Source organism: Parasteatoda tepidariorum, chromosome 1 (assembly GCF_043381705.1).
Source record: "Parasteatoda tepidariorum isolate YZ-2023 chromosome 1, CAS_Ptep_4.0, whole genome shotgun sequence".
NCBI classification, from domain to species: Eukaryota; Metazoa; Arthropoda; class Arachnida; order Araneae; family Theridiidae; genus Parasteatoda; species Parasteatoda tepidariorum.
Window position 1 is genome coordinate 21,622,255 of NC_092204.1, and position 17,702 is coordinate 21,639,956.

Genomic DNA, 17,702 nt, shown 5'->3' on the forward strand with positions numbered 1-17,702 from the left:
TTAAAATATTTCTTAGATATCTTTTAATAAAAATTAATGAGTGTAAATTTAAAAAAAAGGTTGCATATATGCATTAATATTGATACCAAAAGCTACAATTTTCCTAATCAAGATCTTAATTACAACCTGAGGAAGCCTTATTTTAATATTTTCTCCCTCCTCTTCCCAATTTTGAAAAAACTTATACTTGCTTAAATTATTATTTATTGAATATAAAAAAATTTTGCTAACATAATTTAAATTTATTTTTTGAAATACACTATAACAAATAATAATAAAATAAAATAAAATAATAAAATAACATAAAATAATTCCTAAACAAATTTATGCAATAAAAGTTTAATTTTTCACTATGAAGAAGATCTTAATTACAACCTGAGGAAGCCTTATTTTCATATTTTCCTCCTTCCTCTTCCCAATTTTGCCAAGACTTATACTTGCTTAAATTATTATTTATTGAATATAAAAACATTTTGCTAACACAATTTAAATTTACTTTTTGAAATACACTATAACAAATAATAATAAAATAACATAAAATAGTAAAACAAATTTATGCAATAAGAGTTTAATTTTTCACTATGAAGAAGATAATAAAATAACATAAAATAATAAAACAAATTTATGCAATAAGAGTTTAATTTTTCACTATGAAGATCTTCATTACAACCTAAGGAACTCTTATTTTTCCAATTTTCCTTCTTCCAAAATAGTAATTAGACAGACTTAGGTAATAAAAAAGAAAAAAATTTCTAATCAAGGTTAAATAACAGTCAGGTGGCGTTTTTTAATAAATCCTATTTAATTTAAACCCAATGAAGAATTTTTTAATTTTTTTTACGTTTATTGCAAGTTTGCTATCACCCTTTTTGGTGCTGTTACCATGCCTGCATATTTGTACAAACAGAAAGTATAATAACAGTTAGTGTTTAAATGTGAGACATAATACTGAAGAAAGGGCAAACTTTGTGCTAAGAATAGAGATTCAGCATTTTAAATAAGGCAAAAAAATATTATTATGCTTGATCTAATATAATAGAATATTATACCTAATATTACTGTGGCCTAAATAATATTGAATTTAATTGCAAAAATAAGAATTTATTAAATAAAGCACGTGCATACCCCCCTGTTATGGTCATTTTTATTAATAGAAAAAAAGAGCTTAATTCAATTGCTATGCATTGGAAATTAAAAAAATGTATTATACATTACATTATACATTATTTTAAAATAGATGTTAAATGGGCATGCCATTGCTGATAGTATGGTAATACTTAATAAATTTGATAATAGTTTTATAATAATGCTCTGAATTTACCCCACAATACTTAATATTTTCCTGTTAATAATACCTACTACTTTTGGTCAATTATACTGTATACTTTAGTTTATAGTTAAAAATAAAAGTTTTGATATAATGTTGCTATCATTTTTTTAATGAATAATGGATTTTGAAGACCAACATGGACAGCCTGCAAAAATTATGAGATTGAGCTCTGGTTGCTACGGAATTCTCAATCCTCAAGATAAGTGAAAACCTCCTTTTAACCACAGATCAGTATCTCTCAGTATAGGAAAAAAACTAAACAACGCAAATGAATCACAACTAATGTCTGTTTATGTGGCATTATTTGTGCATTATTCAACAATTTGTCTTTTATATAGATAGATTAGAAAAATATGAATTTAAAAATTACTTACTTCACATTATCTACTCCTTTTAACCAAAGTTGTTGGAAAACGTAACAGAGGTTTAAAACTTCAAATATGTGATCCTTGATGTATGCAATTCGACGTGTTAAAAGACATCTTTCAATGAGTGTTTTAAAGTGTCTTTTGTGAATCTGAATCATTTCTTCAAGACTTTCAGATCGCTGCAGAGCATTGTGTAGTTCAATTCCTGAACTATGAAGAATCTATATTTAAATAGAACTATTTTTAAAACTAATACAACTTAATTTCCCATTAAATATTTGTTAGTATGTGAAACAAAAGAAAAAAGAAAAAATTAAATTAAAAAAAAAAATTGCGAAAGGAAAAAAATTCAATAATTATAATATTAATTTATTTTTGTTATTCAACAAATTTTAAAAAAAAATTTGGATTTAAAAAAAAATCAAATGGTTCTCATTAAAGAAATCTTTATTTAATTATTTTACAAAATTTTCTACATTTTAACTTGATAGTTATTATAAAAAATAACAAAAATGTTTAATTAAATAACAATCATTTTACCCCAGTCATAATGTAGTTATGTAAACCATTGACAAAGAACATCAGTTTCATCCTTATTATGTGCATTCCATGCATCTTTTGTTCTCTAGGGAGAGTACTCCTTAAAAATGCTTTCATCAATCGAGTCATCTTTTCTGGTCCACTCAGACCTTGAAAAAAATATATAAATATTGGTGAACACACAAAAGAAAAAAAACTTTAAACACAAATTAAATGTAAATATGACAAACAAAAATAACAATACAATAGCTTCTGCATTAACTTACTTACCCAGGGTGCGTAGCCAAATCTCTCAACAAAAAATAAGCACTTAAGTACTTTTTAAGCACTCAAAAAATATTTTTAAGCACTATATGCATTAACAAAATGCAAAATAAATTTCAAATACTTTACATGATCATGATAAAATAACTAGTTTCCAACAAAGAACACTTTTCTGGATTATATTAGCCATTGTAAAATGATTAACATAGTTTTTAGTTTAATATTAGACGGTGGAAATGAAGCCTGAAATCGAGAACATCTTGCAAAATGCAGCAGAATTGCACATCATGGGTGCAAGTTGGAAAAAAGGCCAAGACTGAAAATTTTTGACTGAAATACCTAACATACACAATACCCCCTCAACATATGCAAACTATTTAAGAAAGCTTTACCATAATATATCAAGTTTAAATACTGTACAAAAAATACTTATTCATCTGTCTTTTGATAAAATAACAACAGGACATAAGAAAGTAGACCAATAACGTAGACCTAAAAAACATTTTTAAGGACAGAAAAAGAAATTTCCGATTTCCGTCTTCGAGTCAGTCTTGTTTCCGTCCGCGGACATTTTCGAAAGATGGAAATCCGTACTGGGGACGGAAGACTTGCACCCATGTTGAACATGAGAGTGCAAGAATCTCAAAGAACCCAGCTCAGTAGGCACACATGCGGACTTGCAAGCATTTAATCAAACATGCAAAATGATTGGTGCTTTCATACGCTGCGTACTGAAGGTATGCCAAAAGAGATTGTGGTTGAATGAATTGTGAAAACGTTGAATAGAACAATGTGAAAAACACGGTTTTGCATGATACGTGGCGAAAATTGACACGGCAAAGAAAAAAATCTCATTTAGAAAAGGGAAAATTAAGCACTATTTAAAAATTTCCAATGAAAAAAGCACCTTTAAGGGCTTTTAAAAAACGAAAATCAAAAATAAGCACCCATTTAGAATTATCAAATTACGCTTCATAATTAAATGAAAATTTTCTAGATTTTAACAGACTCGGTGCAATGATTGTCATTGTAAGTGACATTTTTGTAAAATGATTGTCGTCTTAAGTTCTCATTTTTGTAAAATCATTGTCGTCATAAGTGACATTATTGAAAAATTACTGACTTTTTTTAAACAGAAATGGCAGAGGCATCTCATGCAAGTAAGTTCTCAACTTGCAAATGGTTTTAAAAAAAAAATCAAATACCAAACCACATTCTTTCAATAGACCAATGCCATATGGCAAACCAATGATCCAATTTACTTTTAAAAAAAGTATCAAAATTGCGAATAAAAATATGCAAAAAAAACTGTACACTGTAATTTAAAAATCTAAATAAATCTATAATTAAAAATATATATGGAAAAAAGCAACAAACAGTTATTATAGTCTGTAATAAATCAAATTATTTATAATATAGTGAGCAATGAGTTTTATAAATGCGTCCATTTTTGCAAAATTTTTTACATTCATATAATTAGCATTAGAGTTCTTCCACAATAAGTAAATAAACTAATAATATGAGTAACATAAAATTAATTAAATGCTAAACCAAACCAGCATTTAAAGAAGTTTTCATAGGTGCTTTTTTGTCAAATTTCATAATTTAATTAAAAGTAATTATTTAGAATATATTATAACCCCCCCCCAAGTTATGAAGATAACTTATTACTCAAAAATTCATTCATTATAGGGCAAATGCTGTTCAGATTCTTTCACGTTTTATCTTGAAAAATGTAGTTTAATTTGATCAAAGGTATTACAGTAAGAAGGTATTACAGTAAGTAAGGTATTGCAAAGGAACACAGTAGTGAATTAACATTGAATGCTTCATAGTCAAATGAAAATACAGTTGAATTCCATTTTACCGAATTTCAAGGGGCCGAAATAATCCCCATGGAATAACGAAAATTCGTTATACCAATATTTAGAATTCAACATCAAGCAATCTAGAGGGTGGCAGTCTGTGATATTGCTCATGAAGCAATTACTCCATTCATATTTTAAATTTAATTTCACTTATTTATACGTTAACTCATGTAAAACAATGGTGGAACCAAAAAAACACTAATTTGCCAACCTTTTCTCACTAAAATGAATCTGCTTCATGGCTTTTGGTCCAAATAAGGAAGGAATTATTTAACTGGAGAAAAAACATTTTTTTACTTAATTTTTAAAAAAATTAACAGGATCCATCAAAGATTTTGTGGCAAATAAATTTTAAAAAATTTTAAATGCCAATTTTCAAGATACTTACAAATATTTAAAGGATTTTTTTCAGAATCAGAATAATCCTGTACCTAACCACGAATGTAAGCTAGCATAGCTTGCAATAATGAGATGAAACTAGGTGATATGTATTGAATAAAATACAGATACAGCAATTCACCTCTGTCTAAAAATTCTTTTTTCTAATAACATCAATTTATTTTATACTAATTTGTTAACACTCAAAGCCTTATAAGATTAGTAGTCAAATCGGGGCTTTCAATTGTGATTTTTGTAGGTAATTTAAAGAGTTTTAGAAATAAAAATTTTAAAATAATTTTAAATATGACAAAATTTTGAATTTGAATGGTAGCAGTCAGAAACTTTCTGGAAGGTTCTAATAGGCTTTGTATTTTGTCAGTTAGCGTTATGTAGTTAAAAATTTAAAAATCAAGAGTTTTTCAGTTTTTTCTTCTTTTTTTGCCTGCTATGCATAAAAATACAAACACTGTACATAACAGAATTGGTGTTAAAAGAGAAAAAAATTCATAAAATTTTCAACAAAGGTTTAACACAGACAAAAACAAAATGGAAAAGTAAGCAAAGAATATACATTTGAGCAAAGCAAAAATTAACTTAAAAAAACATCAACTTACTTAATGAATATAAGTTATCTAACAAAAATTTGGCACATTTAATTTGAAGCAAGAAGTTAAATATTTGATTATATTCTGCCTGAACACTACTTCCCAATATCATTGTTATGGGCCATTTAACCTGAAATTGAAAAATAAATCTAATAATATCAACAGAATTTGAAATTAAATTATCGTAGGTAACAAAATATGTAGTATAAAATCTTTTCTGAAACTTTCTGTCACTAGTATTAAAGAATATATATGTGTAGAGCAATTATTACTTTAAAAATCATTTTACAAAATTGGAAACAATTTGAACACAGTTGGATTGATTTAAAAAAAACTGAATATTTTAAGAAAGAACTGAATATTTTAAACTTTATAAGAAAGTTAAATTTTAAAATACTTGAAATGCAGGTTTTTTGGTAACTTTCTTTTTATATTTAATAAATTCAAAAAAAAGAAAGAAAAAAGGAATTTTTTTTATTAATAAAAAACTAATAATCATTTTTTTAAATGAATAAACAGGATTAAAAATATTTAATCAAGTTAAAAAATTTTTTAATAATAAAAGTTCTATATTGCTTCAAATTAAAAATGAGCTTTTGATTTTAAGGATTTTTCAATGAAAGTAGAATATGACTAAATTTATATTCAAGTTCTCTTAAAATCACATATCCTACGATAAATTGTTAATACTTGTATAAATAAATTTAATTATACTAAGATACGTATCCTAAGATAAATGATAAATGCTTGTTAATAAATTCAATTCTTGAAAACAATGAAGTCATTCATTAAAGGAAAGATGATAAAAGAAAAATTACATTGTAAGAAAGTTTCAACAGGCTAAGGTGGCTTAGAGAATGCTGAGGAATTCTATCAGGAGCATCTATTAAAAGTATGTCAAGTCTGAAAAAATATATAAATAAAATATAATGTTATGATACATGTGCATATAATATGCATAAATTTATACCAAACAAATATTTAAGGCTGATAGGTAAGTTTCATCTTTTAAATCTTGTGTTTCAAAAGTGTTGAAGACATTATATGACCTTGATTTGAAGAAGAGATTATCTGTTTTTCCCCAAACATAGAATCATTCGGCATAGCATTTTTCTTAATCTAGTAATAATAAGCAGTTTTTCGTAATAATAAGCATCGTGCTGCTTTTATTATTGCTGTGAAGAAATGATAGAGGCTATTAAAGGCATTTTTATTAGAGAAAACATGAAACGAAAAATACTATAAAAATGCAGTTACAAATATTGAAAATAAACAAGGGCTGGCTAAGAAGTATTTCAGTGCTAAAAGTCAGCGTCAGAGAAACAAGAAATGTTAAAAGTATGGAATATTCTCTGAGCATGGCTTTTTAGTCATGTGATACAATTTCTATGTGTACAAACACTAGTTATGGAAACAGACTTCGTTTTAAATCTTGAATTTAGATTAAGAAATAATATAAAAAAGATTTGTTACAGCTTTTAATATTACATACAATTTTACAATTCTATTACATATTAATATACATACATTCCTACAGGGTGATTAAAAAGTAACTTTGCTGACATATGTATCTATGGAGAGCACACCGTTTGGGTGACAGTAATAAAATTTTGTACATAGCTACTATTATCTATGCACTCGAGAATGGTGTTAAAAATGATTGGTTCTCACGATTACAGTTTCAGTGGCGAAATTCTTAAATAGTAACACCCATTTTCTTATCACAAAATAATCCTTAATGTAAAAAAAATTTAAAATTGAGTTGGAATAATATTTTCAGCTTAAAAAAATTTTAACACTAGACCTTTACTTGTATTGCCATTTTTGTGACTACTAACGAGAAGATACTGTTATAAAAACCTTAAAAAAAACAGAAAAGAAATTACAGACATGTCCAAAATGTGAAAAACACGAAATGCTTTCTTTGTAATCGCTTATTAGTTTTTAAAAGGTTTCAATGCACTCTTTCCTCATTTTATATCTACATAATTAAAATTGAAAAATTAAGAAAAGTTTTAAAGAATTTGTATAAACTGCAAAGTACATACAACCCTTAATACGATGAAATAACGAAAATAATAAATTGAAGAAAAAAAATAAAAAGAACTCAAAAACTAACAATAAGAAATATTTTCAATTCTTAAAATTAATAATTTGAAATAGATAAAAATAGTTTCGATGAAGAAAACAATAAATTAAAAGATAATTCACAAAAGGTTTAAAATATTTTTAATTAATTTTATCTAAAATAAATTATTTGAATTTAATTATAATGAAAAAGATAAAATCTACTTAATTCAACTAAACAATAAAAGATAAAACTTTTACTTTAATATAATTAAAATAAGTGCATGGAATTCTAATAATTCTAAAAACATTATACATAAATGCTATTTTTGGTCAAATTAAAAGAACTTGTAGAAATATTTATTTTATCTAAAAGATAATGACCAACATTTCCCAAATTTGATTAAAAACAGTTATTATCCCTCAAGTGTAATAAATGTATAAAATCATTGAATTAAAAATATTATATAGAATATTAAGAAATTGAATACAATGGAATTTGTAAAAATTTTGAGTTATCTAGACATTGTCACGTGCAAATTTAATTTGAGCGAATCTCTGACAACCATATCCAGGTAAATTTTCAGTGAAAGTAGTTTTAAAAAATCCAATTAAAAAATCATAGGATTAAAAGTTACGCTTAAATTACGAATTTCGATAAATACAGTTTGTGAGTTATCCAGTTTAATAAAGTTGAAGCCAAGAGCATATCTAACTAAAACAAACCAATCAGATCAGTTCTTAATTCAGAATGAACATACCTTTAAAAAAATTTCCACTACCTTTGATTATGCTTTAATCTTATATTTTATAACTTGGCAATTTAATTAAGGAAATATATTTTTAAATAATTTATCACAAGAAATATACATCTCCTTCTCTCACAACCTTTTCTATATTTTTATATTTTATATGTTTTGTTTTGAAATTATTGTGTTTTTTCTACTTAATTAACAAAACACCAGTCCCATTCTTTTATGCTAAACACATTATTGTAATNCGGTTTAGCGCCATTGCGGCGCTTACAATAACTTTTTTTTTAAAAATTTCAATTTTATCGATGTGCGCCGCTTACGACGAAGCGGCGCTTTCACCGAAAAATACGGTACTCTGCTGCTTTAGCTACACATTGATACAATGACAGAAAGTATCTTTTACACATATAACTAAAATATAACTTTAGAAACATTAGGGAAAACAACAATAAAAAAAGTTCAGCAATAGAAATATCAATAGAAAAACAGGGTTTCAAAAATTACTAGCTTGTATAATTTCAAAGACAAAAACAGAAATTAAAACTTACATTTCACACAGAAATACATTTAAAAATATGAACCATGCAAAAAAACTAAGACATAAAATCTAAAAAAAACTTTTAAATAACAGTTGAATTAAAACTATTTTACTTTTTGCAGTTGTCTTTATTTTCCAAAATAGCATTTTCAAGGGCACTGCACAATGAAGCAATATCTTGCCAATTTTGATTTTTGAAAATCTAAAAAAAATAGTAAAAATAACAAGTTAATTCAAAAGAAGAAATAGAAACATATACAAAAATAAACATATAGTTTTATAATAAATATAAAACATGTCACTATATTTGATAAAATACCTTTGCAAATTACTGTTTGTTTTACTGTTACAAAATTAAAAAGTAATTTGGCCGATAAGAGACAAAAATAAATATTTAACTTTAATCCTCATCTGAATAAGTACCTAATAAAAGATAGTCTAAACATGCTAAATGTGTTTACAAAAAAACTACATTCATTAATTAATTTCAGAATGTAAAAAACAATAAATTTCTTATCTGTAAATTTTTTCAGTTTAGTAGTTTGAAATTTGAAGAAATAAATTATGGAGCAGCAACTAATAAACTGTCACAAGGACAAGCTACATTTATATTAACTATATTATATTAACATTCCTTATAAACAATATTTTCATAGCTTTTAGTAAATAAAATGGAATATAAGTAAAGGAATAAAAATTACCTTCCAGAATATCTCAGAATAAAAGTTATACATAACATCACCAGATTCCATAAGAAAATATTTCTGAAAATAAAACAGAAATGACATTTAAATACATTAATTATAAATACTAGATAATAAATTTTAAGGTTGTTTCCCTCAATTGATTATAAAAAAAAATTGCAAGCCAATTTTCCAAGGAAAAAACTTAAAATTTTTTGCATAATTTACAAATTAAAGTTGTATGATAATTTGTAAGAAAAAAAAATTATCTTGATGCTTGGAATTTTGTAAAAAAATAAGACTTCAATTAGCAAAAAATAATGAAAGCGATTCTTTCAGTTATGTCTTCAACAAAAATATTTGGCAAAGAAACGTAATTGGAATTGTTTTTTAATTCTTAACTTTCATAATTAAACAAAATAAGACACACCTACACACACTAAACACTAATACCCCATAGACTTACTTAACAAGCAATTCTTTTATGCATTTTGAGCAAGCAATATTTGTTAAATGGAACATTTTAAAAATGGAAAATGTATTCTTAAATTTTATAGCTGAATAAATAGTTAGGAAAACTAAAACCACTTAAACAACAGTTGTTATTTCTAATGACACTTGAAGAAGGAAAGCTTACAGGCAGCATTTTAAAGAGCATTAAGCATTTAAGAGTCAATAGCCCTTATTTTTTTTTTTTTTTTTTTTTTTTTTTGAAAAAATCAGATTTTTGGGTACTTCAAAGCTCATATAAATTAAATTTCATCGGTTATTAGGGGTGCTTTAGTTAAACAATCCTCCCTGACATTTTCTAGATTTCTTTCAAATTGATCTAATTCTCTGATTTTTCCCTGTTCTCCCTTCTGTGTGACTAACTTGTGCTTGATATTTCCATGATTTTTCTTAGATTGATAAAATTTCCTTACTTTTCCTTGTTCTGCAGCCACCCTGTTTCTTGATGCCCAACATAAATGCGAAATATCAAATGGAAAAGCATCCTCATTGGAGCAAATAACAAGCTGCTGTCAAATAATTGAACCAGTCCCTCCCACACACGATTTGTTTTGCTGATTCCATTGAAAGGATACAGGAGGTAATCATGACCCAACAACATACAAAATCATTTCTATGGTAAAGTAAACATAGGAAGAATCCCTAAGACAAAAAAACACTCCCAATTTTGTTAATGAAAGATTTTAAATTGTTCTTTAACTTTTAAATTTTATAGTTGAATAAAATAAGATACACATAGGCACTCCCGCATTAATACTACCTAGAGACAATTAAAAAACAACTCTCTAGCATACTACTTTACTCAAAGCAAACAATTCTGTTAATGGAATATTTTTGGTACCATTTTTAAATTTTGCATTTGAATAAAATAAAACAACATCAAGATACTTTTAGGGTTACAAATTATTTTACCTCAATAGTTTGTAAATTGTGCAAAATTTAAAAGTTAAACTTATTAACATATTTCTTTTAGAATAAGTATTTCTTTATTTATGTGAGAAAACCCATTTACTTACCCTCATCACCGTCATGTGCTTGATAATTTCGAAATCTTCTTTAAAGGCTTTTATCAATCTTTTACAGATGGGGTTATAAGAATGAACCATACAAAGTCTTAGAGCTTTTGTAATACTCAGTGTTACAGGCTTTAAGCTATGTGAATTCAGGCTTTCAATTACTCTAAAAGGGTTAATAAAATCTAAGTTAAACATAGCCTGTAACACATACAATAATATGCATAGAAAAGATAATATTACCACAAATAGTATAACATAAATTTGTCACACATAAAGATTTTTTACATTAAAGATTTATCACATAAAGATTTGTACATTTAGAAAAAGGTAGCCGATGTATAGTTGGCTTTCTTACTTTTTAAGATTCTACATTATCAAATACAAAATAATATATAGATTCATCATTCTCACATTTTTAGTTTACCCGCAAGAATCATCTTCTTTTTTAAGTTCCATCACAAATGCTATTCAAAGTATAATACAAGTATATACTTTGCTATTCATGTATAATACAAGTTTAAATCATTTTTAAAACTAGCAGAATCGTGCTTCAATTGTTCATAACATTAGTAACCTCTTAAAAATCACGCCATTATGTTTTTAAGAGGAAAATGTTGTGTTCTAATTATAATATTGGAGGTACATAAATATGAAGAGTTGTTTCAGTAGCTGGAGAAGGATTAAACGTGGCTAGATTATGACTGAATTGTGATAAGAGGTTTGTTTTCTATTCAATAAATATTTTTAGAAAAAAGAAATGGAATAGATTAAAGAAAACCAAATTAATCCAGTCCTGATTCCAACATTTACAGAAGCATTTCATAGTTTTAAATCGATAAGTAAGGGACGTTTTTCACAAAAATTAACTGAATTTAAAAAAAAGCAGATGTTGAAAATTATGCAAATCAAAATTTTTAAATAATAAGTAAATAAATGAGTTTATGAATATTTCTTTTGCTTAATAGATTTTTTGCAGTAAATATATTATGTTTTTTTCAGCCTACATTTTTTATATACAATATTAATTGCAAATTGTAATAATGCATTATTTTAATTGAATGATATTTTGCACTAATCATTTAGCCATATCCAAATTGGTTTTGTCCTATTTATCATTCACAATGGAAGATCCTATACAAAACAATTGATTGCTACTATAATAAGATTTATATAACCCCGTTCTCTTGATAATTGATACACCCTTTTGAATACATTTTTCCAGTTTAGTTTTTCTATCATAGTAACCTCAATTTTCTTCACTTTTTTTTAATATATTTAATTTATTTTTATTTCTGTTAAGGAGGCATAAACTTAGCTATTACGTTTGGGGAGGAATTTATTTATTTATTTATTTTTGTATTTTTAAGTGTTCCCATTCACTAGTCGTTGATAAACAAAGTTCACTTAGTATTTAACAAAAATATATGCTAAATAAATAAATTTTGGTCTTTTGTTATCACGAGTCATGCAAGAAAACACCGAAACTAATACAATAAGAATTCATTGTACTGTATGTTTTAATATAGCATTTTTTTGTTGCTAAACAAAGCTTACACAGAATTTAATAAAAAAATTTGCTCTTTTATAGAGAATATCATGTGTTATTTATAGTATAAAAGTCATACCATAACTAATACATCAAGAATAAAATATATAACTAATACAATAAGAATACAATGCATAACTCACACTAAGAAATAATAATAAAATAGTTCTAGTTACTTTTCAATTAACTCTTGCTGCCATGTAAATAAACTTTTAACTGGTTTTTGGGAAACAGGTTTATACACTGGATTAACATCAGGCTGGAAGAATTTTGCTGTCTCACTACAAAAAGGGAAAAGTTGCTGAGTTAGCATAGGATCTTCCTGAGGAGTCATGTCTGACTCAATTTCTTTCTGCTCAACTCTCTTCAACGATCTTTCTGAACCACGCTTTGGAGATAACAGCCTTTGTAAAATCTGGATAAATTTCAAGTACAATTCACCTAATGAAAAATTGAACTAATGTAAAATTTGACTTTTTTGAAAAGAACAAAAAATTACTGTAATGTTTCTAAAATATCAAATGTGATTAAACAAAGTGAAGACATTATCAACCTTAAAATAAATTTAAGATACAATTCTTCAAGAAAAAAATTAAAACAATATCAAATTTCAGATTAAGTTGGTGAAAAAATATATCCTTAATATCTTTTTGCGACATTATTACACAATTTGATTAAACAATATCAAGACTTGATTAGTAACAACCAGAGAAATTTCAGGTACAATTATTAAAAATTGAACTAATTAAAAAAGTTTAATCCCATTTTATTATTTTTTTTATTTAATTTGCAAAATTACAAAAGAATTTTGCCAAATACTTACATTGTAAAATTATTGAATATATTTTTTTCCCTTTTGTAGCAAATTTCACATGAACAAATCAGCATAGCTTCATGGAAATAATTTTTTATAACATTAAACATATGAACACTTTATAATACAATGCAATACAACATAAAATAACTGGTATTTGATTGGTTATAGTATGTTTAGAGTTAAAATATACATAAGTGAAAACTTTTGTAATTTTTCAGAAAGTTACAGCATTACAGTAACATCCTGATTTCGCAAAATTAGTAAAAGATCTATTTCTATTGAGAGTCTATTTGATGATTGTTGCTTGGTTATGACTTTTTTTTTTTCGTCACCTAAGTCGTGTAACATAAAACTAAAATCAAAATGATTCAATCTGTTTAAAAATAAAGCAATTCGTTTATTACGAAAACTGATACAAACTCATTTGACTGAATTTTCTAAAACTGATTAAATTTATTTGAGAAAAGTAATTTGTTTGTTAAGAAAACAAATTCATTTGACATATGGAAATATTTACCTTTCTCAGCATCCAGTCGGAAAGGTTCTATTTTCAGTGATGAGTTGATTTTGTTCAATATTTCTAGTGACTTTCCTGCACTCAGCATATCAGTTATGAAAGGTTTCATAAAAAAGTTCTCACTTCTTGGTAATTGCCTCACTCCAAAAGAAGTCTCCCAATAAGTCTCATCAAATCCTGACACATCCTTCTTCCTATCAGATGCAATTTGTAAAATAAAAAAAAAATATGTCAGAAATAAAATACAGGGTTAGAAATAAAATACAGAAATAAAATCAGGTTTTAAATTTCCTTGATTTTTCCAGGTAAAAATCCTAAAATTTCCAGGTCAAAGTGCTTTTTTTTCACATAAAGTGTAGAATGGGTACAAGAAAAGTGTCAATATTATACAGTATTTTATTTAAAATGTTATTTTATCATCTTTGACTGAGGGGATAGAGAGCTAGCCAGGTCAAGTCATGGGGATGAGGTGACCTGGAAAGGTTCTCTATTCTTTAAGAAACCATGGGAATTTCCAGTGGCATTTTAGTTTAACAGGGTTATAATAGACTTAATTTTGATGCAAGCAAAGTATTGCTAAGTTGATAACATTTCAACTGTTTGGCAATAAATTTTCGTCTAAAAATGGGTATAACAGATGGTAAGATAATTTTAATTAAGAAAATTAGTAAATAATTTAAATTAGTAAAATCTATTATATATAATTCTCCTACGTGGCTCCCAAATTTTGGCTGTATTTCTTTTCCGCTGGTGGCAACAGTTTTCATTTTTAATGAAGTACTTTGTAGAACTAAATAAGATTCTTTTCACAACACTTAAATATTTACTTTATTTTCTTCATTTATAGAGAAAACAGTCGGCAAAGAATTCTGTTTGGTTAAAAAACATTTCGCTAAAAGAATTACGAATTCTAAAAGAAATAAAAATAAACAACTTAAATAAAAATGCTGTTGACAGGCATAGAATTTTTTGAAAGTTAACTTAGCAACATAAATCAAAATGACATAGAAGAAAATAAAACAAGTAATTATGATACCTGAGCGCTTGACGTAACAAATCCTTCAATTCTANATAATTCAATTTAACATTCGTAGTTAGCGGTGGCTGGTCTATTTGAATTCTATTCTTGGTTCAATCCGACCACATTACTGACGTAAAGTATCGTTATCATGGATCGGAGTGCCCTTACCGTCGGGCTAACGGTGGCAGGTTTCCGATGTTTTCCTCTTCGTGTAATGCAAATGCGGGTTTTTCTATCATGAAGTCTAATTTGTCCAATTTCTAGGTCTAGGAATTCTCTTGTCTTCCAGATTCTACGCTAGTTATAAAACAAAATTAACAGTCATGAATTACATCTCAAAATAATTTCGTGAAAAATGTGCATACATTACTTTTCATTGGATTTTTTTAAATATACAGGGTGTTCCAAAATTATCTTTACAACTTCAAAAATTCATAACTTCGAACATAAACAAGATATTTATATTCTGTCTTTTGCATGTATTACTGCAACTAATAAAGTTTTTTTTTCAATAGGCTGAAAAGTTTTAAGTGAGGATGTGGACACCACAACAGAAAGCTCAATGCGTCTCATGGCCGTATTCGCTCCACATTTTCTGGACTTGTGCTGGGTCGTCCGGCTCCACTTTTATGCAATACTGATCCGGTGCTCATGAAGCTTGTTAAGAAAAATCAAATAAAAAAATCCCTGATTTTTCCAGTTTTTTTTTTTTTTTTCAGTATAAAAATTCCCCTGATAATTCCAGGTTTTCAAGGTTTTCCAGGTGGATGGCCACCCTGCAGTGGCATTTTAGTTTAGCAGGGTTATAATGGACTTAATTTTGATGCAAGTGAAGTATTGCTAAGTTGATAATATTTCAAATGTTCAGCTATAAATTTTCATCTAAAAATGGGTATAACAGATGGTAAAATAATTTTAATTAAGAAAATTAATAAATAATTTAAATTAGTAAAATTGAGAAAAAATCAAAGAAAAATCCCTGATTTTTCCAGGTTTTTGTCCAAATTTCCTTGATTTTTCCAGGTTTTTTTTTCAGTATAAAAAAAATCCCCTGATAATTCCAGATTTTCAAGGTTTACCAGGTGGGTGACCACCCTGAAATATTCAGTGTCAAAATTTATTGAATTTCAAACTCTTATTGCTAAAAACTCCTTTAAATTGTATGATGCAATAAATTATTATAATTAAACACAGAAACTATACAATTACAAATATCAGGAGTAGAAATTAAGAAAATTTAATCACTGATACGTGAACCAATGACTAAAAGATATTACTGGTCCCTACACATTTGCTTGTTTACATGTCTTGATTAAAATATTTATTGAAAAAAATTAATAAAGTGAATTTGAATTAAAAATTATAACACAAAGAATGTGCAATCTTCTTAACTATGATGAAATATGCTATTTTGTTAGACTAAATTTGAAAATGATAATCAAAAAACCAAAAGAGAAAACCACTCCTTATCATTGATTATTGGTCCAGGGCTCAATGATAATTATTTTATAGTGCTCAAAGTTAAATTTTAGCTGTCTTGGACTAACAAATCACAGTTAATTTACACATGTTTAAGAAGTATGCAAACATGAAATTGTAAATAAAATTACTAAACATAAATAGCATTCATCATAAAGCAAAAATACAAAATAAAGCCGAAAAATCAAGACGATGTTAAAATTAGGTACTAAAATAAATAACTTATTTTTATGCCAAGAGTGACAGTTAAAACATTTAGAGTTGGAGATTTTTGCAATAATATGTTAACATGTCAGTTTCAATGCACTTGAAAAAAGTAAAAATTTTCTAGGAATAAAAAGAAGTTAGTAACATGAATGTTACATTAGATGCTAGATAAGAATAAAATAAATATGTAATTAATAATTTGATTACAAATAGTTAACTTGCAAGCAAGAATACAAGTCAAATAAAAAAAATTAATGGCTTGACAAAATTATTCAATTTAGTAAGCTGCATCAAAAACTTGAAATTGTTATTATTTAATCTGGAACAATATCAATAGATAAAACAAAAAGCTTCAAATTAACAAGAAATTCTAAGTTGAGATTATAAGATCTTACTATTAAGATTAAAGATGCCTAGCAATCCACAAGTTGCAGAGTATATATTTAAAATATAATAAATTTTTTAGAGTAGATAATTTACTTAAATGAATACATAACAAAACAATAAAACATTTCTTTTTAGAATATTTTAATGAAGCCATAGATTTGTTTCGTCAGAATGTTGTCAATTAACCAAATTTGTTGTATAAAGAGTGTTGAATATTTTAGTGTCTACTGTCTAAATTCTTTTATTATGTAGGCAAAAAAAAAAAAATTAAATAAATAAAAATAAATAAAATAAAGATTTTTCAATCTTTTTTTAGCTCTTTCAATAAATTTAAAAAAGTTCAGTAAAGATTTTCTTTTGTGTAATTTTTTGTTGAATTTACAACATTAATATATGAAACATTGCAGAAAAATTATGATTTGGGTAATAATAATATGTTAGGATAGCTTTTTACTTAATTTAATTGCTTGTGAGTCAGTTAAAAAATTTAATAAATNTAAAAAGAAAAAAAAAAAAAAAAAAAAAAAAACAGATTTTTTAATCTTTTTTAGCTCTTTCAATAAATTTAAAAAAGTAATTAAGTAAAGCGAAGTAAAGTCAGTAATTTTCGTTTGTGTAATTTTTTGCTGAATTTACAACAATAATATATAAAACATTGCAGAAAAATTATGATTTGGGTAATAATAACAGGTTAGAATAGCTTTTTACTTAATTTAATTGCTTGTGAGTCAGTTAAAAAATTTAATAAATGTTCATAAATTAAATTGAATGTTAACAACCTTCACTTAATTTTTTCATAAAAA

The 17,702-nt window shown here is 26.1% G+C and overlaps 1 protein-coding gene across 2 annotated transcripts in view; it reads right to left on the bottom strand.

The window, feature by feature from the left end:
• Nucleotides 1–17,702, bottom strand: part of LOC107436269 (gamma-tubulin complex component 5) — a 44,471-nt gene that overhangs the window by 2,557 nt on the left and 24,212 nt on the right. For both annotated transcript variants that reach the window (XM_043053703.2, XM_071177549.1), the window contains exons 12-20: nucleotides 13,806–13,999; nucleotides 12,648–12,912; nucleotides 10,926–11,088; nucleotides 9,418–9,480; nucleotides 8,830–8,918; nucleotides 6,175–6,259; nucleotides 5,366–5,486; nucleotides 2,239–2,387; nucleotides 1,705–1,919 (exon numbers count right to left, since the gene is read on the bottom strand). In XM_043053703.2, coding sequence (XP_042909637.1) covers nucleotides 1,705–1,919; nucleotides 2,239–2,387; nucleotides 5,366–5,486; nucleotides 6,175–6,259; nucleotides 8,830–8,918; nucleotides 9,418–9,480; nucleotides 10,926–11,088; nucleotides 12,648–12,912; nucleotides 13,806–13,999 — 1,344 coding nt within the window. The remainder of the gene's footprint in view (nucleotides 1–1,704; nucleotides 1,920–2,238; nucleotides 2,388–5,365; nucleotides 5,487–6,174; nucleotides 6,260–8,829; nucleotides 8,919–9,417; nucleotides 9,481–10,925; nucleotides 11,089–12,647; nucleotides 12,913–13,805; nucleotides 14,000–17,702) is intronic.